The 23697-nt window shown below is 43.8% G+C and overlaps 2 protein-coding genes across 17 annotated transcripts in view; one reads left to right on the forward strand and one right to left on the reverse strand.

Annotated features, from left to right (window-relative positions):
- cep170aa (centrosomal protein 170Aa) overlaps positions 1-13412 on the reverse strand; it is a 198809-nt gene extending 185397 nt beyond the window's left edge. For 9 of the 13 annotated variants that reach the window (XM_038815157.1, XM_038815166.1, XM_038815176.1 and 6 more), the window contains exon 1: positions 13234-13409. The gene's annotated coding sequence lies outside the window, so the exon portion shown is untranslated. Of the gene's footprint in view, positions 1-12051; positions 12124-13233 lie in introns of those variants that run through there. The other 4 variants (XM_038815096.1, XM_038815147.1, XM_038815107.1 and 1 more) reach the window with 4 other exon arrangements.
- Positions 13413-16962: 3550 nt separating this feature from the next.
- Positions 16963-23697, forward strand: part of sdccag8 (SHH signaling and ciliogenesis regulator sdccag8) — a 595448-nt gene continuing 588713 nt past the window's right edge. For 2 of the 4 annotated variants that reach the window (XR_005462774.1, XM_038815187.1), the window contains exons 1-2: positions 16963-17375; positions 22541-22717. Coding sequence is in view for 1 of the 4 variants with exons in the window: in XM_038815187.1 (XP_038671115.1) it covers positions 17318-17375; positions 22541-22717 (235 nt within the window). In the remaining 3 variants the exon portion in view is untranslated. Of the gene's footprint in view, positions 17376-22540; positions 22718-23697 lie in introns of those variants that run through there. The other 2 variants (XR_005462773.1, XM_038815207.1) reach the window with 2 other exon arrangements.

Consider the following 23697-nt stretch of genomic DNA (forward strand, 5'->3'; position numbering starts at 1 on the left):
TCACAGCTCCAGGGTCCCAGGTTTGATTCTCGGCTTGGGTCACTGTCTGTGCAGAATCTGCATGTTCTCCCTGTGTCTGCGTGGGTTTCCTCCGGGTGCTCCGGTTTCCTCCCAAACCACTGTAAATTCTAGGATTCCATGATTCTATAATTACGGAGGCAGGCTACATCCAGGGAAGTATTGAAGATACAGACTGGGGCAGGGGATGTTACGTCAGGCCGGGGAAGATAAATGAGGCGTTTAGGGAGTACTATAAAGGAACTGTGTAGGGCGGACCTACACATAGGGGGACACGGGACAGTTCTTAGACAAACTAGAGTTTCCACAGTTGGAGGAAGAGAAGGGGCAAGTGCTAGAGGGGTCCTTAGGGCTGGGGAAGGTATTGGATAGTACAAGGGGTATGAAGTCGGAGAAGGCCCGGGGCCCGATGGTTTGTGACGGACCTGGCACCACATCTCTTGGGGACGTTTAGCAAGGCACTGGAGAAGGGGGAGCTGCCAATGATGCAAGCACGATGACATTAATACCAAAAAAGGGGAAGGACCATTGGAATATGGGTCGTATAGGGCCATATCATTGTTAATTACAGATGTGAAAGTACTGGCTAATTTGGTGGCGGGAAGGATGGAAGGTTGTGTCCTGGGGGTGATTGCGGAGGACCAAACAGGCTTCTTAAAGGTCAATCAGCTTTCTAGTAATATAAGGCAGATGTTAAATGTGATCACGACCCCATCGAGAGCCCAGGTACCGGAGGTAGTGGTGTCCATGGACACGGAGAAGGCATTTGACCGGGTGGAGTGGTGGTACCTGTTTGAGGTCATGGGAAGGTTCGGGTTTGGGCCAAAGTTTGTGGCATGGGTGCGCCTGTTATATGTGGCACCGATAGCAAGTGTGCAGACCAATGACATGGGTTCACGAAACTTAACTACACAGAGGAACAAGGCAGGGGTGCCTACTGTCGCCGCTGCTGTTTGCGCTGGCTATAGAGCCTCTGACAATGGCTCTTAGGGGATCGGCTGAGAGGAAGGGAACGAAGTGAGCATCGGGTGTCGCTATATGCAGATGTCCCAGTATTGTACGTTTTGAACCAGCTGGAGAGAATTATGGGCCTGTTGGGGCTGTTCTCGGGATACAAGTTAAATGTAGGGAAAAGCAAAGTGTTCCCGGTGAACAAATTGGGTCGGTGAGCCAAACTAGGAGGAATGCCATTTAAGGTGGCCAGATTCAGGTTTAGAGGGAATGTGCAATGCTTCATAAATGGAACTTAACAAAACTGGTGGAGGAGGCTAGAGAGGATCTCAAGAGGTGGGACACGCTGCACTCGACTTTGGCAGGGAGGGCCCAAGTGGTGAAGATGAACATTCTGCCGAGGTTCCTGTTCATATTCCAGACACTCCAAATCTTTATCCCGAAGGCCTTCTTTCGAAAACTGGATATGATTATTTCAGACTCTGTATGGGCAGGAAAGGTGCCAAGAATTAAGAGGACCCTGTTACAGAAGCAGAAAGGAGGGTTGGCATTGCCGAACCTGCTACATTATTACTGGGCAGCGAACGTGGAGAAAGTGAGGCGGAGGTGGGAAGGAGATGGGGTATAACGGGTTGGGATGGAGGTAGATTTCTTTAGGGGGTCCAGCTTAAGGGCGATGGTGACAGCGGCATTGCCACTAGCACCAATGGAAACACTCAAGAGAGCCCTGTAATTCAGTCCATGGTGAAGGTCTGGACCCAGCTCAGGAGGCATTTTAAGATAGAGGGGATGTCGATGTTAACGCTGCTGTGCAAAAACCACGGTTTTGAGCCAGGGGGATAGATGGCATATATAGGAAATGGAGAGAAGTGGGGCTGGTTAAGGTGAGGGATTTGTACCTGGAAGAAAGGTTTGCCCGTATAGAGGAACTGAAGGAGAGGGTAGAGCTCCAGAAAGGATGCGAGTTGAGGTACCTGCAGGCAAGGGGCTTCGCGCGGAAGGCTTGGAAAGAGTTCCCCAGGGACACCCAGGAAGCGACTGCTGCTTCCCGAAGTGGATGGGGAGGACAGGATTGGAGACATATACAGGTGGCTGGGAGAACAGGGGGTGAAGATTAAGGAGAAGTGAGAGGGGTGATAAAGTGAGAATATGCAGTGAGGTGCTACGAAGGGTAAATGCGACCTCCTCATGCACAGGAGCTGGTTTAGCACACTGGGCTAAATCGCTGGCTTTTAAAGGAGACCAAGACAGGCCAGCAGCACGGTTCAATTGCCGTACCAGCCTCCCCAAACAGGAGCCGGAATGTGGCGTCTAGGGGCTTTTCACAGTAACTTCGTTGAAGCCTACTCGTGACAATAAGCGATTTTCACTTTCATTTCACAAGGATGAGCCTGTTACAATTCAAGGTGGTACACAGGGTAAATATGACTTGGGCAAGAATGAGTGGGCTCTCCCAGGGAGTGATAGACGAGTGTGAGAAGTGTGGGCGAGGACCAGCGAATCATGTTCACATGTTCTGGGGCTGGGAAAACGTGGTGCTAACAAGGCTAGTGGGGGTGAAGGCTGAGCCGGACTCATGGTGGCAATATTTGGGATATCGGTAAAGCCAGAGCTGATGGAGGGAACGAGGCCCATGTTATGGCCTTTGCCTCTCGATTGCCCAAAGAATTCTGGAGTGGCAGTCAGCAATGCCACCGGGGTTGGCGGGTTGACTGCGGGACTTGTATGACTTTCTCCAGTTGGAAAAGACTAAATACGAATTAAGGGATTCAGCGGAGGGCTTCGAGGCAAGATGGAGATTCGTGGCTGTGCTCGAGGAGCTGTTCGTCGTGGAGGGGGTGGGTAAAAAAGGGGGAAAATGTGTACAAACTAAGTTTTGTGTTGGGGAGTTTGTTTGTGTTCGTGCTAAAATACATTTTTTTTTTTGAAATTGAGGCAATTCTGTCAACATTTCAATTTGAAGGCTGTCTCAAGGTTAGCCCCCATCTGTGCAAATTAGTTATTCGAGCCTGCTAGGTCAGATGTGAAGTTTAGGGAGTGGAAGGAAAAGGGGTTGAAGAATTTGGGAGATTTGTTCTTAAGAAGGTCGGTTCGCTGGGCTGGGAGAACTGAAGGAAAAATATGCACTTACAGATGCTGATGGGTTCAGGTATCTTCAGGTGCACAGCTGGGTCAAAAGGCATTTTCCAGCCTTCCTGGTGAAGCAGTCTTCTACTTTGCTCAAGCAGATTTTATTCAGCTCTGAGTTGGAGGTGGCCAGCACGCAGGGCAGGGCATATACCAGCGGATACTTTGGGGGGGGGGGGGGGCAGAGGCAGAGGCAGAGGCCTTTGCCTCACTTGTGACAAGGCGGTGGATCCTCTCGGCACCTCAGCGTGGCTGGGTGACTTGGGAGTTTTTGCACCTCGAGAAGGTCAAGTTTACCGAGAGAGATTCGGTGGAAGGGTTTTATCGTGGATGCCATGGTGGCCATTTATAATGCATTTTAAAGAGTTGGTCACTGTTAGCTGTTAGGGGGTAGTTTAGTGGTGAGGTTATAGTGCTGCAAGGGGAAGGGAGGGGGCGGAATTCTTACAACCTGAACAAGTGTGATCCGAAATGGACCAAACCAATAAGAAAAGTAAATCAGACTATTCAACTCTTTCAGGAAGAAAGGGGAGGTGAAACAAACATGGAGAAAACATTCAATACATGTTAAAAAGGTGGTCAAAGTAAAGAAGGAAATCTTGAAAATGAATATAACTGCAAAACAGAATAGTAAGAAATTATGTAGTGTAACAGCAATTAACAACCATAGAAAAAATGGGAGAGCCCTAAAGAATGCCAATTGGTCAAAATAGAGGATGAACAATAAAATAATTAACGTACAAAGTAACGCCTCTTCAAATATTCATTCAGGAGGCATCAGCATTATCAGTGATAATCCACATATGAAAAGTCATCGACCTGGAACATTAACTTTGTTTCTAACTCCACATTTGTTGCTTGAACTGGTAGATATTTGCGTTATTTTCTGTTTTTATTTCAGGATTAAAGACTTTTCAATTTTAACCATTAGAGATCTAAGAAAAGAGCTGGATGCTATTTATCCTATGGAAGTGTAACACAGTAAAGGGAACAACAATTTATACTGCATGGGAAGAGAGTGCTAAATGGTTGGTAAGTGAACTCTGATTGGGAGATATGCCATGGGGAAAGCAGTAGGGGGAAACAGTTAACTGCCAAGCTCTTTGTTCAAATTCAAACCAGGCAGATCAACTCATTGGTCAAGGCATTGCCCTGGGAGAAGAAACTAGGGAATGACTAGCCCCAAGCTTTAGTTTGAACAGAAGGAGGATGTTCACATATTGCACCTTGTTCAACTAAACAAATGTTGGGGTGGCGGGGGGGGGAGTAGAGGTAGTCATTCTCTTGTTCTATCTTCATGGCAGTGACCAGTGTTGACCTGCCTGGTTTGAATTTTAACAAAAAGCTTGGCTGTTAACCATTTCATGCTGCATTCCCAATTTTACCAGAGTCCACTTGCCAACCAATCAGCACTTTTTCTCATGCAGTATAGACTGATGTTTCCTTTACACTGTCAGTATGTTTATGCGCGCTGTCCAGAGTGCAAGACAAAATGCTTTGAGAACATGGTTTTTGTCAACAATACTCAAGTTTTGAAACAATTCATATATGGGTATGATTGGCCATTTTTAATTGTTACCTGCAAGATTGAAACAGTTTACATTAACGTCCGCTGTACAGAAGGATTAATGCAAAAGTAAAATAAAACAGGAAATGCTGGAAACATTCCATATAGGTGGAAGAGAAACAAAGTTAACGTTTCAGGTCAATGCCCATTCTTCAGAATTTCAGAGAGACATTGCTTTATGAAGTGTTTTGTCACACCTTGACAATGCATCCTTCACAGAATAAAACAGCACAGAATGAGGCCATTTGGCACAATATGACTGTCCCTGGTTTTTGAAAAGGCTGCATTTATTTGCGTCCAGAGGGAACATTTCCTGCAGATGCACAATGCCAATGTCAGTTGCTGCATTAAAACAAACAAGGTGGCGTGACACAGACTAACAATATTGTGCAGTAATTGACCAATGGCAAGCTATTGTATCCACTTTACCTATTTTACCCCAGGGGTTGTTTAGCACACTGCGCTAAATCGCTGGCTTTTAAAGCAGGCCAGCAGCACGGTTCGATTCAACAGCCTCCCCGAACAGGCGCCGGAATGTGGCAACTAGGGGCTTTTCACAGTAACTTCATTGAAGCCTACTCGTGACAATAAGCGATTTTCATTTCATTTTCATTATTTACCAGCTCTTCCCTCTTAAAACATGCTTCCGATGATTCAGAGAAGGAAGACGAGATTCAACTGGAAACTGCAGTAAACAAGATTCACAACTTTCAATTAATTCAGACTGTGAAGTGAATGTTTTTGATAAGAATCAAATCAAATAGTATATTAAATAAATACTGAAGAAATGCATGATCTCATATTGGATTCAAAACAATGGCCCTGAGATTAAGAGTCCAATTATCATCCAACGGAGCGGTGAAGGACTTCCTTCACAAGCAAGGGGAAAAAAAGTTGAAATCCTCTGGAGTAGATGCACAGCCATGAAACATTTATTTACTGCTATGGTTTGAGCATGCTATCCTTTTTGGATGTTGCTCATGTACTGTTGTTTTAGGAAGATCAACTCTTTTAAACGAGAGATTATTGTAAGAGACTGGAAGGAATATTTGAAGAGCAGATCTTGTGATAAAATCTGTTCTCAAATGATCCGAGCAGAATTAGAGTATTATGAACAGTGAGAATCATCCCTTGTCTCAGTATTACTGCTGGATGCATTCAAGGAAACGGTCACAATCCCTTAGATGTCAGCAGTTCTTGAAGTAATTTGTGCCTTTTTCTGTAAGAACTTTCAACAGGAGCTGATGAATGAATGATCTATAGACATGCCGGAAGTAATTTCCCCCTCCTTTTGCATTTCCCCATTCCTCATCAATTTTATGGCTGTGCTGTTTCATTGATTATTTAATGTGCAGGAATCACCTTTTAAATTAAAGTTATACTTTTGTGATTGGGCAATTTTATGTACTTTTTTGAGCAATGTACCCAAAATCAATTTCCAATTGGCAACAAATTGAATTTGAATATTGTCTGATTTTGTATGGATTGTGGCATGTTAATTGGTGTTCCATGTGGGATGTTTGATCCCTCTGTAGATGCAGCCATTTCACCATCTTGATATAATTACAAAACTTTTGCTGCTGGTGTCAGTAACAGTTGGCATGCACCCACCAGCAGCTACAGAGTAGATCGAGTAGACATGTGCAACTATTCCGGCCACATTTCTGATCGGTGGCAGGAGTTACATTGTTTTGAAAAAGCTATCTGACTATTCCCAAGTCCCTGCTCTTATTCCATAGTCCTGTAAAATGTTCCCTCCAATACATAAAATTTTCTTTTGAAAGTTACTGATGAATCTGCTTCCATCATCCTTCAGCCAGTACATTCCAGATCACAATAACTTAGTGCGTAAATATCTTCCGTCATGACCCCTCTGACTCTTTTAAAGGTAGCTGGCAATTGGTCTCCTCTGGTTACCAACCCTCTGCCAATGGAAACGTTATCTCTTTGTTTACCCTGAACACCTATCAAGTCTCTCCTTATCAAATGTGATCTGTTCTATTCAATTTGTTTAGCTTAACATGTTGCTGTTAGACTGTAAAATGTTTTTATTCTTCCCCGGAAATTGCAATACCATTTTGAACAAAGAAAAGTACAGTACAGGAACAGGCCTTTCGATCCTCCAAGCCTGTGCCGATCATGATGTCCTAACTAAAAAAAAACCTTCTGCCATTACTCGGTCCGTATCCCTCTATTTCCTCCCTATTCATGTATCCATCCAGAAAAGAACAGGTGGACACGAAAGTCACATGAAAGTAACTGACTGTGTGAATAGCTGTATAACTTCAAAGGGGTTTAAATTATATTTTTGTTATCTTGATTTCCCTTTTACAGTTTTCAGCATTCCAATCACTAGAATGGTTCTGGGATAGCTGGGCCAGTTTACTTCACAGTGGAAAGTGGAAGAAGTGAGTTTATCTTTTGAAGTTTATTTAGGGAAAGAAGCAAATGGTAATTTCATTATTCTAAAATGAAAAACAAGTTGCATTTATGTTGCATTTTCCATGACCAATGGACAGCTCCGAAAGTGCTTCTCAGCCAATGAAGCTTCTAGAAATGCCTTGGGGTCTTTATAGGCGGGATGGTGGCACAGTGGTTAGCACTATTGCTTCACAGCGCCAGGGTCCAAAGTTCGATTCCCGGCTGGGTCCCTGTCTGTGCAGAGTTTGCACGTTCAGTGTCTGCGTGGGTTTTTTCTGGGTGCTCCGGTTTCTTCCCACAAGTCCCGAAAGACGCGCTGTGAGGTGAATTGGACATTCTGAATTCTCCCTCTGTGTATTCGAACAGGCACCGGAATGTGGCGATTAGGGGCCTTTCACAATAACTTCATTGCAGTGTCATTGTAAGCCTACTTGTGACAATAAAGATTATTATAATATCCACTGGAGCAAACAGATGGGTCCTCGAAACTCAATGATCCATGAAACTAGTATGTTTGGTTGTTGTATTATATGTCAGACAAGAATGTATATTCTAATTGCTATCATAAGTTAAAAGTGACTTGTTGATATGCAGTAAAGGCATTACCGGGGGAGTTGATTCCACTTGCAAAACCCAAAATAAAATGTCTACTGTTACAGGTAATCCCACGATTGGGCAGCCCTTGCTGAACAATCTTGAGTGAGCTAATAGACAAATAAACAATTCATGATCAGTCACACTCGTGGCTCATTTTGTGATTTCTAGAATTGGCATAAGATTCATATGCAGAAACCAATTCTGTGCAACTGAAAGAAATACATCCCAGTCTTACACCTTTGTTAAATTAGCTGGAAGATTGGAGGAGCCTACAGTTCCCCGTTGCTTTCTCCATGGCATCACCTTGGCCACAATTGACTCACCAGCCAGTCAGCACCCTTTTCTCCTGTAGTGTAAACTATTGTGATCATTTTTAAATTCACCCGAGTAAGGAGCAGTGCTCCGAAAGCTAGTGTTAGAAACAAACCTGTTGGACTTTAACCTGGTGTTGTAAGACTTCTTTCTTACTGTGCTCACCCCAGTCCAATGCCAGCACCTCCACATCATTTTTAAATTTGGCATGCTTGCATTTGTCCTGATGAGTGCAAGACCAAAAGCTTCATCAAGATATTTTGTTTTTCAGAAAGATTTTAGAGTGCATAAAAAAACCAGTTCACTTATACAAACTGGAAAAAGTGTTTTAAACGTCTGAATTCCAGGGGCCACATGGTTGGCTGAATCTCGCAACTGTCAGGTAAAGGTACCTTCATTGCTTACCGTCTATGTTTGTATAAGTTATGTGATTAATTTATTTTCAAAATTAATTTTAACTAAAAAGAAACAAGTTTTTGAAAGGTCTGATCAAAGTGTTTTGTGGGGACGTAATATTTACTGAACTTTCTTCGTATTCAAGAACTATAAAAGTAATAATGTAATTGCCTAACTCTTGTGGATAAATTATTTAGTCAGGCTGACAGAACAAGAAAGTTGATGAAACATTACATTAGTACTGTATCAAATTTACATGATGGAGATAAAAGTATCTTCAGGCACCAATTGCCAAATGATTTCCCCTCCTATTTTCCTTCAAACTGAATAAAATTACTTGTTTTTTTCATCCTTACTGCCGCTACCAAAATATATTAGATTAGACACTACTGTACTATAATATATTAAACCCTGATGAAACAAATCAAACATGTTCGCTTATGGAAAGCATAATTTTTCAAATCTCTCTGCAATCTAGATAATTGTTGACCAAGTAAGTATTCTACTAATTAATAGAAATTTGGTTGACAAAAATAGTCAAATGTTCTAGTTAAATATGAATATAGTATTTTTACAATGAGGTTTACTAGAATGTTATCTTTTGGACTGTGTCTTTCAGGTAAAATGGAAGGGTCATGTTCTGAAGTCTATTTGACAACATGCCTAGGGAGCGATGACGTATGGTTTTCATGGTTGGAATCAGTAGTCCGAGTCTCCTAAAAAGACACAGAAAAATGTTATAGATATCAAGTTGGAAACAGTTGTGATGTAAACTGTCCATTTACTTTCACGGTGAAAGAGTTGGGGCCAATAATAGCGAATCAGTATTTTTACATACAGGCAGGGTTAATGTGTTTCATGTAACTATAGTGTGGAGGAAGCCATATTTAACATCAGGTTGCATGCCCTACAATCAATGAGCATCATAGACGGACATCAATTTTGTATGGTAAGAAGAGAGAGGAGAGGCTGCTTTACTTTACGAACTCCACAGCCAGCTACAGGAGGGAGACGTTTTCAGCTATCTAATGGTTCTGGGAGATATGTCCTGCCGTGGTCAGAGGGGAAGAATCATCACCGCTGGTAGTGGATTTAGGCAACTCTGCAAAGATTGGGGGAAGCAAACCCATTGGAAGCTGGTAGAAACTATATATTGTTTGCTACAAGGAGTGTAATTCCATGGGAGTGTGTGATAAGTATAAAAAGGGAACATTTCTTTATGGAGTTTAAAGTAGAAGCCTCCAGTCATTAACGGGCAGCACGGTAGCATTGTGGATAGCACAAATGCTTCACAGCACCAGTGTCCCAGGTTCGATTCCGGTTTGTGTCACTATCTGTGCGGAGTCTGCACATTCTCCCCGTGTCTGCGTGGGTTTCCTCCGGGTGCTCCGGTTTCCTCCCACAGTCCAAAGATGTGCAGGGTAGGTGGATTGGCCATGATAAATTGCCCATATAGTGTCCAAAATGGCCCTTAGTGTTGGGTGGGGTTATTGGGTTATGGGGATATGGTGGAGGTGTTGACCTTGGGTAGGGTGCTCTTTCCAAGAGCCGGTGCAGACTCGATGGGCCGAATGGCCTCCTTCTGCACTGTAAATTCTATGATAATCTATGATTACGGTCTTAAAACAAAATCTTGGTGTGTCATTCTTTTTGCTATTAACTGGACTTTCAAATTTAATTTTAAAAACTTATTGGTCGCTCCAGGGATTGTAAAAGTGTGCCAATCAATTACTATAATCTTGAATGAAATCCTACTGATTCAGTATCTGAAATAAGCTGTCTGGGCTTACATTGTCGCCAGGTCAGGCAGCATCCTTGGGAAGAAATACAAAGTTAATGTTTCAGGTCTGTGACCTTTCACAAGAATCCTTAAGTTAATAATATTCTGATAAAAAGTCAACAATCCAAAATGTCATCTGTTCCTCTCGCCACAGATACTGCCAGACTTACTCTCAGCATTTATTGCTTGTATTTTAAATTTACAGTAACCGCAGGATTTTCCTTCTTGAACATATATCAGTCAAGTTAACAAAAAAGTTATTTACTTTTAGAAATAATTTTTCACAAACTCACAAAAATACAAATGATATACTCCCTGCTTCTGGAGTACAATAGAAATAGACTTCTGCAGTGCACTCCCTAACAATCGTGTTTCCCTTTTTTGGGTTGGTGCATCAATAAAAACAGATATATTCCTATGTTTGAGTGAAATAATCGAAAGGCTAGGAATCGTATGGCGAATAACTCCCCTCCTGAACCCCAAAGTCTGTCCACCATCTACAAGGCACAAGCCAGGAGTATAATGGAATACTCTCCACTTGCCTGGATGAGTGCAGCTCCAATATCACTCAAGATGCTTGACACCATCCAGGACAAAGCTGGATTGCTCCTCTTTCCACAAACATTCAAACCCTCCACCACTGAGCAACAATGGCAGCTATGTGTACCATCTACAAGACGCACTGCAGTTACTCACCAAGGTTCTTTAAACAACACCTTCCAAACCCACGACCACTGCCATCTAGAAGGACAAGAGCAGCAGATACCTGGGAACCCCACCACCTGAAGGTTCCCCACCAAGTCACTCACTACCTTGACTTAGAAACATATCACCATTCTTTCACTGTCACTGGGGCAACATCTTGGAACACTCTCCCCAACAACACAGTGGGTGTACCTACACCACAAGGACTGCAGCAGCTCAAGAAGGCAACTCATCATCTTCTGAAGAGCAACTAGGGATGGGCAATAAATGCTGGCCGAACCAGCGACGTCCCACACCCCACAAATGAATAAAAAGGCAGGTGGGTCAATGTTTTGATATCTCATTGATTCTTGGTTCCCTTATTTCTTAAACATTCTTTCTGTTAGTTCTGCTGTTTTGAGCACCCCCCTTCTGTATTTCATGTTAAAAATAAAAACTGAAAATAAAATTAAAAATCCAGGTTTATAAATGGCAACGAGAGTTAAAGTCCCACTTTCAGCTAAACAGTTGGCAAATACATTAGAAGTACATATAAAGCAGAAAAAAAGCAGGAAATAAGTAAATTCTTATTCTAAAAACATGCATGTTGTTTGGTTTACAATGGGGATGCCCAAGCATTTTTATCTTCTCAAGAGTGCAAAGTTGCAAAAATCCAGAGTCTGTGCATCACATTTCAATCCATGATTCTATGAATCTCTATACATTTTATGTCATAGTAGTTTTTTCTAAACCTCAGGAATCACAAAATTCAACCAGGACAAATCAACAAGACTCAATTGATTAACTACCATTGACTAAACCATTACAGCTCTGGATGGTTGTGGCTCAAGAGTTTTTGACACGCATGTTGGAGAGTCCATATTATTTTCAATTGTCACTGTTAATGAATGGCTGTTCCATCCAACTACTTATGCAGCAGATTGAAGTATTCAGTTACATTACAATTACTTTCCCCTCCCCCCACAAAATATCCAGCATTAAAAACGATTTCGACCATGACCACTAACTTTTCTTCCATTTTACCAAGGTTTTTTTTCCTGCCCTTCCTTTGAAAACCCAGCACAATAACGTACTGTTTCACTGTTTTCGCCACTTATCGTTATTGAAACATTGTAATTACATCCTTTACATTAAGTCTTGAAAATATGCCCGATGAAATAAACGGGACCCAACTTACTCGAAAAGTGGCTCCAGAGAAGACATACACAGGAATTGCTGAAATGAAAGCCGAAAAGGAAACATTCCAGCCAGTTTCATGTGACCCTATTCCTCAGCGGGAACGCACAGGAAGAGGAAACATTTCCTGTGAAACATTTCTGAAGAATTTTCTAAATGAAACGTACTCTTATGTTTCTGATCGAACGCATTACTTTTTAGGTGTTTTAAAAAAATATAAAGGCCAATTATCCAACATAATAGGATGTAATTACAATGTTTCAATAACGATAAGTGGCGAAAAATCAGTTCCATAACATTTGTCATGCTCCTACTATTGCTGGCTGTCTGCCAGAAATGTGCTAATAGCCGCTACCCAGCAATGCCATCAATGCAGGGCTGTATTTTTTTCAAACAATCCAAATCGATTCTGCTAAAAACGATCACAGATCAGGATCAGTCTGTTGAAAAAAAAAATCCAAATTCCTATAGATAGCCAATGTCCCGAATGGTCGACAAACAATGCATTGATGTAAGCAAACCTTCGGAATTCTGTTGATATACAACCCGAAGATTCCTTTGTTCTGGGGGGGGTAACAAAAAAAAATGCAATGCAATGATAATTTAAACGGGTTTATGCTGTGCATTTTGTATCTGCTGGCATGCTTATGGGGAAAGTAGGTAAATTTGCAACAACAACAAAAAAAAACCTTGATTTAAAAAGCCGTTGGCCCGAAAGAGATGGAGAGGAGGGAAATACAAAAGAAAATCAAAGCCCAGCATTGCGTTTCGACTAAATTCACAGATGGATTGCACAGGAACGAATAATATAGGGGGGGGGGGGGGGGGGTGGATATGGAGCAGCCCTGTCAGTAAAATAAAGTAACGGTTTGCCATCTGAACCCTTAACACGCCCTTTCCCTTTCTGCCACCCCTTCGTTTCAATGGGAAGCGGTGGGAAGACAATCCCAAAACATGTGCAAGGCGATAAAGAGGCATTTTGGGAGGGGATACAAGTCAACGGGCCCGGCGACCTGTCAGCGGTGATGGTGGGGACGCCCCTCCCCCGCTACCGGCACCATTTGACGCCCCGACCTCAGAACCGCTCTTTGATTTTTCTTTCGAAATTACCACAACCCGCTCCAAACGGGTGCGTCCAGCCGCGACCATCAAGCGTCTCCCTAAACGTGCGAAGCAGACTCACCTCACCCCCCGCCGCCAGCAAGTCCAGCAGCCGTCCTGCCCAGGCTCCGACAAACATCACCGGCCCTCCCGTTGCTCGGCAATAACGTTATTCCACAGAGCGGGCGCGTGCGCGAGCGAGCGAGTGCACGGGGAGGGATGGGCGTTTGATTGACGCGCGCGGTGGGCGGGGCCACCACCATACACAATGGCAGCCCTCCTCGCTGAGGGGGCGCGGCGACCACCACAGACAATTTCAGCCCACCATGCTGGGGGCCGGGTGGCCAACCACCACAGACAATAAGAAGTCTTACAACACTAGGCTAAAATCCAACAGGTTTGTTTCAAACACTAGCCTTTGGAGCACTGCTCCTGCCACAGGTGAATGAAGAGGTATGTTCCAGAAACACACACACACATATATATATATATATATATATAGACAAAGCCAAAGGTGCAAGACAATGCTTTGAATGAGAGCATTTGCAGCTGATTAAGTCTTTACAGATCCAGAGATAGGGGTAACCCCAGGTTAAAGAGGTGTGAATTGTCTCAAGCCAGGACAGTTGGTAGGATTTCGCAAGCCCAGATGTTGGGTGATGAATGTAATGTGACATGAATCCCAGGTCCCAGTTGAGTACTCATGTGTGCGGAACTTGGCTATAAGTTTCTGCTTGGCGATTCTGCATTGTCGCGCAATGTGCGTTCACCCATTGTCGCAGCGTCTGCATGGTCTCGCCAATGTACCACACTTCGGGACATCCTTTCGTACAGCGTACGAGGTAGACAACGTTGGCAGAGTATGTACCATGTATCTGGTGGGTGGTGTTCTCACGTGTAATTGTGGTACCCATGTCGATGATCTGGCACGTCTTGCAGAGATTGCCGTGGCAGGGTTGTGTGGTGCCGTGGTTGCTGTTCTGAAGGCTAGGTAGTTTGCTGCAAAAAATGGTTTGTTTGAGGTTGCACAGTTGTTTGAAGGCAAGTAGTGGGGATGTGGGGATGACCTTGGCAAGATGTTCATCTTCATTGATGACGTGTTGAAGGTTGCGAAGAAGATGTCGTAGTTTTCCGCTCCGGGAAGGTACTGGACGACGAAGGGTACTCTGTCGGTTGTGTTCCAGCTTCCACCCTAAACACATTAAAGAAGCCATCCCCTATGGACAAGCCCTCCGTATACACAGGATCTGCTCAGACAAGAAGCGTAACAGACATCTACAGACACTGAAAGATGTACGAACAGGATATGGCGCTCGACTCATCGATCAACAGTTCCAACGTGCCACAGCAAAAAACCGCACCAAACCCCTCAGAAGACAAACACGGAACAAGACGTGCCAGATCATCGACATGGGTACCACCATTACACGCGAGAACACCACCCACCAGGTACGCAGTACATACTTGTGCGACTTGGCCACCATTGTCTATCTCATACGCTGCAGGAAAGGATGTCCCGAAGCATCGTACATTGGCGAGACCATGCAGACGCTGCGACAACGGATGAACGGACATCGCGCGACACTCGCCAGGCAGGAATGTTCCCTCCCAGTCGGGGAACACTTTAGCGGTCAAGGGCATTCAGCCTCTGATCTCCAGGTAAGCGTTCTCCTCTAGGGAGGAGATTGCTGAGCCTTTGATCTTTAAGTCATCTTTGTCTTCAGGAATAGTGCCAGAAGACTGGAGGATATCAAATGTTGTCCCCTTGTTCAAGAAGGGGAGTAGAGACAATGCTGGTGACTATAGACCAGTGAGCCTTACTTCTGTTGTGGGCAAAGTCTTGGAAAGGTTTATAAGAGATAGGATGTATAATCATCTGGAAAGGAATAATTTGATTAGAGATAGTCAACATGGTTTTGTGAAGGGTAGGTCGTACCACACAAACCTTATTGAGTTCTTTGAGAAGGTGACCAAACAGGTGGATGAGGGTAAAGCAGTTGATGTGGTGTATATGGATTTCAGTAAAGCGTTTGAGAAGGTTCCCCACGGTAGGCTATTGCAGAAAATACAGAGGCATGGGATTCAGGGTGATTTAGCAGTTTGGATCAGAAATTGGCTAGCTGGAAGAAGACAAAGGGTGATGGTTGATGGGAAATGTTCAGACTGGTGTCCAGTTACTAGTCGTGTACCACAAGGATCTGTTTTGGGGCCACTGCTTTTTGTCATTTTTATAAATGACCTGGAGGAAGGCGTAGAAGGATGGGTGAGTAAATTTGAAGATGACACTAAAGTCGGTGGAGTTGTGGACAGTGCAGAAGGATGTTACAAGTTACAGAGGGACATAGATAAGCTGCAGAGCTGTGCTGACAGGTGGCAAATGGAGTTTGATGCAGAAAAGTGAGGTGATTCATTTTGGAAGGAATAACAGGAAGACAGAGTACTGGGCTAATGGTGAGATTCTTGGTCGTATGGATGAGCAGAGAGATCTCGGTTTCCATGTACATAGATCCCTGACAGTTGCCACCCAGGTTGAGAGGGTTGTTAAGAAGGCGTACAGTATGTTAGCTTTTATTGGTAGAGGAATAGAGTTTTGGAGCCATGAGGTCATGTTGCAGTTGTACATAACTCTGGTGCGGCCGCATTTGGAGTATTGCGTGCAGTTCTGGTCGCCGCATTATAGGAAGGATGTGGAAGCATTGGAAAGGGTGCAGAGGAGACTTATCAGGATGTTGCCTGGTATGGAGGGAAGATCTTATGAGGAAAGGCTGAGGGACTTGAGGCTGTTTTCATTAGAGAGGTTAAGAGGTGACTTAATTGAGGCATACAAGATGATCAGAGGATTAGATAGGATGGAGAGGGAGAGCCTTTTTCCTCAGATGGTGATGTCTAGCACGAGGGGACATAGCTTTAAATTGAGGGGAGATAGATATAGGACAGATGTCAGAGGCAGGTTCTTTACTCAGAGAGTAGTAAGGGCATGGAATGCCATGCCTGCAACAGTAGTGGACTCGCCAACACTAAACACATATGGACAATAAGGGAATAGTGTAGATGGGCTTTAGAGGGGCTTCACAGGTCGGCGCAACATCAAGGGCCAAAGGGCCTGTACTGCACTGTAATGTTCTATGTTCTATGGCGGCCTTCAGGATGCACGACAACGCAAAATCAGCGAGCAGAAACTTATAGCCAAGTTCCGCACAAATGAGTACGGCCTCAACAGGGACCTTGGATTCATATCACATTACATTCGTCCCCCATCATCTGGCCTGGGCTTGCAAAATCCTACCAACTGTCCTGGTTTGAGACAATTCACACCTCTTTAACCTGGGGTTACCCCTATCTCTGGATCTGTAAAGACTTAATCACCTGCAAATACTCACATTCTAAGCATTGTCTTGCACCTTTGGCTTTGTCTATATATATATATATATATATATATGTGTGTGTGTTTCTGGAACATATCTCTCCATTCACCTGAGGAAGGAGCAGTGCTCCAAAGCTAGTGTTTGAAACAAACCTGTTGGACTTTAACCTGGTGTTGAAAGACTTCTTACTGTGCTCATCCCAGTCCAACGCCAGCATCTCCACATCATGACCACAGACATAACCCTCCTCGCTGAGGGGGCGGGGCGACCACCCCACACAATGACAGAGTTCCTCCCTGAGGGGGCGGATTTAAAAAAAAACCGTTCTCTTGATGAACCAATCGCATGTGAATGTTGACCTGACGTCACAGTAGTAACGGCGCTGGTCAGCCGCGGTGGGAGCGCGCGAGACGTTGACAACGGATGGGGGAAGGCGGGAGGAAAAAGCTTCCCCCTCCCCCCTCCCCTTCATGGCAATTATTTCTGGGAGTTGTATTTCGTCGGGGCGGCGGCCGCCATTTTATCGGCCTCCCCTACCATCACCCAAACTCCCAGATCGAACTACAACTTCCAGCTGCCACCGCGGCCGCGCCTCCCTCCGCTGAACCCGATGTCTCTATGGTGAAAGGAAGCCGAAAGTTTAATTTGAAATCGGTGCCGATTGGTCCAGGGGCGGCGTCCTGTCAGCGGCGCTGGAGTTTAACGAAAGCGGAGCGTTTTGAATGATCGCCCCTCTTTTTACTGTCAACGTTCTTCTTCTGATCGAAAGGCGCTTTTAACCTTTCGTCGCGTACCTCGACCATGAAGGCCTCCAGTGACATTGAGGAGGATTTGGATCAGTATCTGAAAGGTTTGAGAGGTGAGCGACTTGATGAGGAAGGCTCATTTCTGAGCGAGGACAGCTGTCGGTTAAGCGGCTCGGATAAGCAAGGCCGAGATTGGTCTCCAAGTAGTGCAGTCAACATCTTTATTCGCTGACAAAATGCATGTTGAAATGAACAAATCCTGTGTGTTCGCATTGCTTCAAAGTGTTGACAGTGCAGAGATGAAAGTTTGGTGAATTCTCTGGAGCTCCCGAATTGCGAACCATGGGCTCAGATGGTGAACCTCGCGGAATGTGGACTTTAATTAAATCACTGCTCGAGCGAAATCACTTTTTGTAAGGCATCATCGGTTTGCCACTTTCCTAATCGTTTACGAAACATGTATCGGGAGGAAAAGTTTGTCAACCACTTTCATTTCCAACATTTTTTTTGGGATCGAACCAATTCACCCTTTATGGGTGAATCTGCTTTTGTTGTACTTTCAGATGTTGCAATCCAAGTCATGATGTGGAGATGTTGGACTGGGGTGAGCACAGTAAGACGTCTTACAACACCAGGTTAAAGTCCAACAGGTTTGTTTCAAACACTAGCTTTCGGAGCTCCTCCCTTGAATGAACTGCGCTCCGAAAGCTAGTGTTTGAAACAAACCTGTTGGACTTTAACCTGGTGTTGTAAGACTTCTTACTGCAATCCAAGTCGTAACGGCACATTGCGTAAGAAAAAAAGCTCTTCATCTGCCTTCTGGTTCTTTTTATGTGACATACAACAGGTTTCACCATCCAACACCTGATCTGGATCACTTTGGGTGCCGTCACATCTTCTCTGCCACTATTCATGCTTTTGTCATTTCCAATCTTGACTATTCCAACACTGCTCTGGTTGGCCTCCCATCCTTCATCCTGTTAAATTTCAGTTTATTAAAAATTCAGGTGCCTATATCCTCTCTTGTTTCTGCTGGCCTTCATTCGCTGCTGATTCACAATACCTCAGATATGATATTTGCATTCTCCTGTTTAAATCCCTTCATGACCTAGCCTCACCCTTCTTACCCCTTACTTCTTCCAATCTTACATCTGCCACCTTGTATCCCTGCACCCCACCCCCATCCCCACAACTCTGTATTTCTTCAAATCTGGCCATTTGTGACCCTCTTTCCATTTGTTCCACCATTCACATTCAAATTGTATCCAGATCCATCTAGAAGTGGGACTAAGTGGAAATATATCCAATCCATGCTGATATTTGTGGGTAAACTGACTGCCTCCCTCAATGGATTGCTGGTATGTAATGTTAATGGCTCGCATCACTTGTTAGACTGCTAGTCCAACATTCCATACTGGGTGGCAGAAATATCCTCCAATTAATTGTTCGGGAGACTTCAGGCCCTGCTACAAGCCATGCTCTTTTCCACTGACTCAATCCCTCTCCCTAACAACTGTCTGAGACTGAATCAAACTGTTTGCAATCTTATTTTCATATTTAGCCTCAAAATGAGATGCTAACCTCATGTCTGTGCCATCACTAAGGCTGCCTTTGACAAAGGGTCAGCTGGACTCGAAACATTAGCTCTTTTCACTCCCTCCAGATGTTGCTAGACCTACTGAGATTTTCCAACATTTTCTTTTTGGTTTCAGATTCCAGCATTCGCAGTAATTTGTTTTTATTTTTACTAAGGCTGTCCCCCTCTGTTGAGATCAGCCAGCTCTGCTCATGTCTCAGGTCATCTGCTCCATGCCTTATACCTCAATGCTTCATTATTCTCATATACTTATGGTCGCCTCTCCCGTCTGCCATAAACTCTCCATAAACTTGAGGTTCACAATCTGCTGTCATATTCTTGCTCTCAGAAACATTATTTGAGAAGGATGCAATATCTGTGGCTAAGTAAGGAAGTTAAAGATAGTATCAAATTGAAAGAAAAAGTATAATTCCACAAAGATGATTGGTAGGTCAGAAGATTAGACAGAATATAAAGAACAGAAGAAAATGACCAGAAGATCAATAAGGAGGGAGAAAGCAGCGTACAAGAGAAAGCTAGCTAGAAATATAAAAATAGGTAATAAGACATTATACAGGTATTTTAAAAAGGAAAATAATAAGTAAAGTGAGATTTTTTTCTCCAGAATTTGTCTGGAGAAATAATAACCCAAAATAAGAAAATGGTGGCTGAATTGAACATGTATTTTGCATCTGTCTTCATTGTAGAGGATATACATAACATCCTAGAAATCAATGTGAATCATGAGGTTCAAAGGAAGGAGGAACCTGAAACAATTGCAATCGGTAGGAGAAAAGGAATTTAAAAAATTATCAGCTCTAAAAGCTGACAAGTCCCCAGGTCCTGATGGACTTTATCCTAGAGTCGCTTTCTTTTAAAATGGCCTGATAGATTCATTAGTTTTAATTTTCCTGAATTCCCTGGATTTTGGAAAGCTCCCATCAGATTGGAAAATAGTGAATGTGATTCCTCTATTCAAGAAAGGAGGGAGACAGAAAACAGGAAACTACAGACCAGTTAGCTTAACATCTTGTCATTAGAAAATTGCTATGCCAATGGCGCCAAGGAAGCAGTTCTGTGAAGGTCTGTAACCAGCTGAGGAGGAGGCACTTTAGGAAAGAAGGGATGTTGGTGTTAATGCCGTTGTGCGTAAACCATGGTTTTGAGCCGGGGCGATAGATTGCATATATAGGAAGTGGAGAGAAGTGAGGCTGGTTAAGGTGAGGGATCTGTACCTGGAAGAATGGTTTGCCAGTATAGAGGAACTGAAGGAGAGGGTAGAGATCCGAAGAGGGAGTGAGTTTAGTACTTGCAAGTAAGGGACTTTGCGCGGAAAGTTTGGAAAGAGTTCCCCAGGTTGCTGAAGTACAACCTGTTGGAGCGACTGCTGCTTCCAGATGTGGAAGGAGAGGGCAGGATCGGAGACATATATGGGTGGCTGGAGACCAGGGAGGTTAGCAGGTAATGAAGATTAAGGAGAAGTGGGAGGGAGAGCTGGAAGGGGAGATAACTGGGGAGTATGGGGTGAGGCGTTACGAAGGGTAAATGCGACCTATGCGTTGGCAAGGATGAGCTTGATACAGTTCAAGGTGGTACACATGACTCAAGCAAGAGTGAGTGGGTTCTTCCAGGGAGTGACAGACGAGTGTGAGAAGTGTGGACGAGGACCAGCGAATCATGTTCATATGTTGTGGGGCAGCAAAAAGTTGGGGAGATTTTGGCAGGGGTGTTCACGGCACTAACAAGGATAGTGGGGGTGGAGGGTGAGTCGGACCCATTCTTTAATGGCAATATTTGGAATATCGGAGAAGCCGGAGCTGGTGGAGGGGAGGAGGGCCGATGTTGTGGCCTTCGCCTCTCTGATTGTCCGGTGAAGAATTCTGTTGGAGTGGCGGTCAGCAACGCCACCAGGGGTGGCGGCTTGGCTGGGGGACATGTTTGGCTTTCTTCGGTTGGAAAAGATTAAATATGAATTAAGGGGTCCAGCGGAGGGCTTCGAGGCATGGTGGGGGATGTTCGTGACCGTGTTTGAGGAGCTGTTCATCGAGGGGGGAGTGAAAAAGGGGAAAATTCGTACAAACTATAGTTGTATGTTGGGTGTTTGTTCCCCGAATCTTTTATGTTTTGTAACCTTTTATATACATTTGAAATAAAATACATTAAAATAAGAAAATTGTTGGAATGTATTATTCAGGAGGTTATAGTGGGACACTTTAAAAAAAAAAAAAATCTCAATTCAATCAGGCAGAGGTCCATGGTTTTTTGAAAAGTGCAATAACCACGAGACCCATGGGGACAACCCAATACATCTCCTCATGGGGCTAGTGGAACATGAGCTCCCCTGCTTATTGGGGGAGGCCTATCAGCTGAGACTCAGAAAATTGAACCTAAGAGCTGTCCTGGATTGGGACCAGCATGATCGGTAGTCCCGTTTGGGACCTATGTGCTGAATGCCGCATTGCAGCCTTTTTTTTTGATTTGAAAATAAACCTATGTTTGGATCACCTTCTTGGGTCTCCTGAAGATTTTATACTGGCAATGAGGAAAATCTACGGCTGTGATTCTGGTCACCCGGCTGGACTTGTAATTCCTCAGCACAAGAGCAAGGTCGGAGAGAATTTTAAAATACTGCTCTTTGGCGCAGGAATGGAAAGATTCGACATGCTGAGCCTGTGTCTATTGGAGTTTAGAAGACAGAGGTGATATTGAAATATATAAGTTCCCGAGAGGTCCTGACAGGGCGGATGGTGAAAGGGTGCTTCTCCCTTGTGCGAGTGATTAGAACTAGGAAAGACAGTTTGAAAATAAAGGGTTCTTATTTAAGAGAGAGATGCAGAGACTTTTTTTCTCAAGAAGGTCATGAATCTTTGGAGCTCCCTTTCCTGGAGAGCAGTGGAGGCAGTGTAATTGAATAGTCTGAAAGCAGGGATAGATTCTTAACTGACAAAGGGGTCAAAGGATATCAGGGCAAGGTGAGAATGTGGAATTGAGGCCACAATCCGATCAGCCCTGATTTTATTGAATGGTGGAGCAAGCTTGAGGGACCGAATGGCCTAGGGCGTCATGGTAGCATAGTGGTTAGCACTGTTGCTTCACAGCGCCAGGGTCCCAGGTTCCATTCCTGGCTTGGGTCACAGTCTGTGCGGAGTTTCCACATTCTCCCTGTGTCTGCAAGGGTTTCCTCCGTACTCCGGTTTCCTCTCACAAGTCCCGAAAGACGTGCTGTTGGGTAATTTTGACATTCTGAATTCTCCATCCATGTACCCAAACAGGCGCCGTAATGTGACGACTAGGGGCTTTTCACAGTAACATCATTGCAGTGTTAATGTAAGCCTACTTGTGACAATAAAGATTATTAGTATTATTATTCCTGCTCCTAATTTGTATGTTCATGTGTGCTATAGAAAAACAAGTTTTTGTTGTTGAAATAAAGACCTAATCTAAATGTTTCCTCATCCATAGGGTCTTGAAAATGTGATGACTACAAATGCAACTTGTTGACTACAATTATATAAGCCCCACTTTTATTTTTCAACATTTGAATTTATATACTCCTTGTGGTAGCATGAAAAGTAGTGACAAAACAGCCGAGTTCTTTCAGACTGCAAACATGCTTTCTTTATTTTTAAATGGAAGTGATCATAAAGATCTTTTGCAAAATTATAACTACTTGTCCAATCTGCCTTTCTTAACTACTAACAGAAAGGGCAAGTGAGAGCATCCAAAAACTGAAATGTACTCTGGAAGGAAAACATCAGGCAGAATCCTCCGTACCATCTCCAGAGGATGACAAAGTCCAGCCAAATTTAACAAGTTCACCAGGGAAGAGAGAGAATCACGGTGAAGTGACTTGGCGAGAGCTACAACACAGTCATGCAGGTGACTACTGATTAATATTTATTAACACCATCACTGAAGGTGGGAGGCAGTAATGGTGTTCACCTCTGTGTGTTAGTCTGTTTGTAAGTAATATACTATAAAAATGACTAGATGGATTTAATTGAAACTTGATATACAGATAGGATATTGGACAAGAAAGAGCTGATTAGTTTTTGGTGATGATGTGGATCGCGATCCTGGAATTTTTTAAATAAGACCCATTAACATTGAGAGGTTGGGTGAATTTACTGTCTTTTTAAGAATATTTTGGTTTTTAAATTTAGAGTAGTATTTTTGTTTGAGAATATCGTGGATTGTCTCCGAGGCTGTGGTGGAATTTGACACAGCTGTAAAATTGAGTACAGTTTTCAGAGCAGGTTACTGGTTGTGGATTTGCTTGAAGCCTCCTCAATGAAATGGAAGCTCTTAAATAATTTTTTGTTCCAGCTTTGTAATTAATAGAGCATAAACCAGATCGATGAAGACTTTGAGGAAGAGCTGCGTAATTGTAATAACATTAAGTTTTTAAAAAAATCTTTTATTCTCCTCATTTTCAACATTTTCATCAAATAAACAACAAAAGAAAACAAAAAAAAGAAAATTAACAATCAGTCAGTAAACAGTGTACTCAAGACAACCCCCCCCCCCCCCCCCCCCACCTTCCTCCCCCTAATGTTCGAAGGCAACCAATTGTCGAAAGTGGACAATAAACAGTCCTCATGAATTATAGAACCCTTCCTTCGTCCCCCTCAGCTCAAACTTCACCTTCTCAAGAGTCAAAAATTCCAGGATATCTTCCCGCCAAGCCGAGGCACAGGGTGGAGAAGCTGACCTCCACCCCAACAGGACCCATCTCCGGGCAATCAGCAAGCCGAAGGCTAAAACATTTGTTCCTGCACCCACCTGCAACCCTGGCTGGTCCGACACCTCGAAAATGGCTTCTAGGGCCCTTAGTTTCAAGCTCACGTGCACTACCCCTG

The sequence above is a fragment of the Scyliorhinus canicula genome, chromosome 1 (genome assembly GCF_902713615.1).
Source record: "Scyliorhinus canicula chromosome 1, sScyCan1.1, whole genome shotgun sequence".
Classification (NCBI taxonomy): Eukaryota; Metazoa; Chordata; class Chondrichthyes; order Carcharhiniformes; family Scyliorhinidae; genus Scyliorhinus; species Scyliorhinus canicula.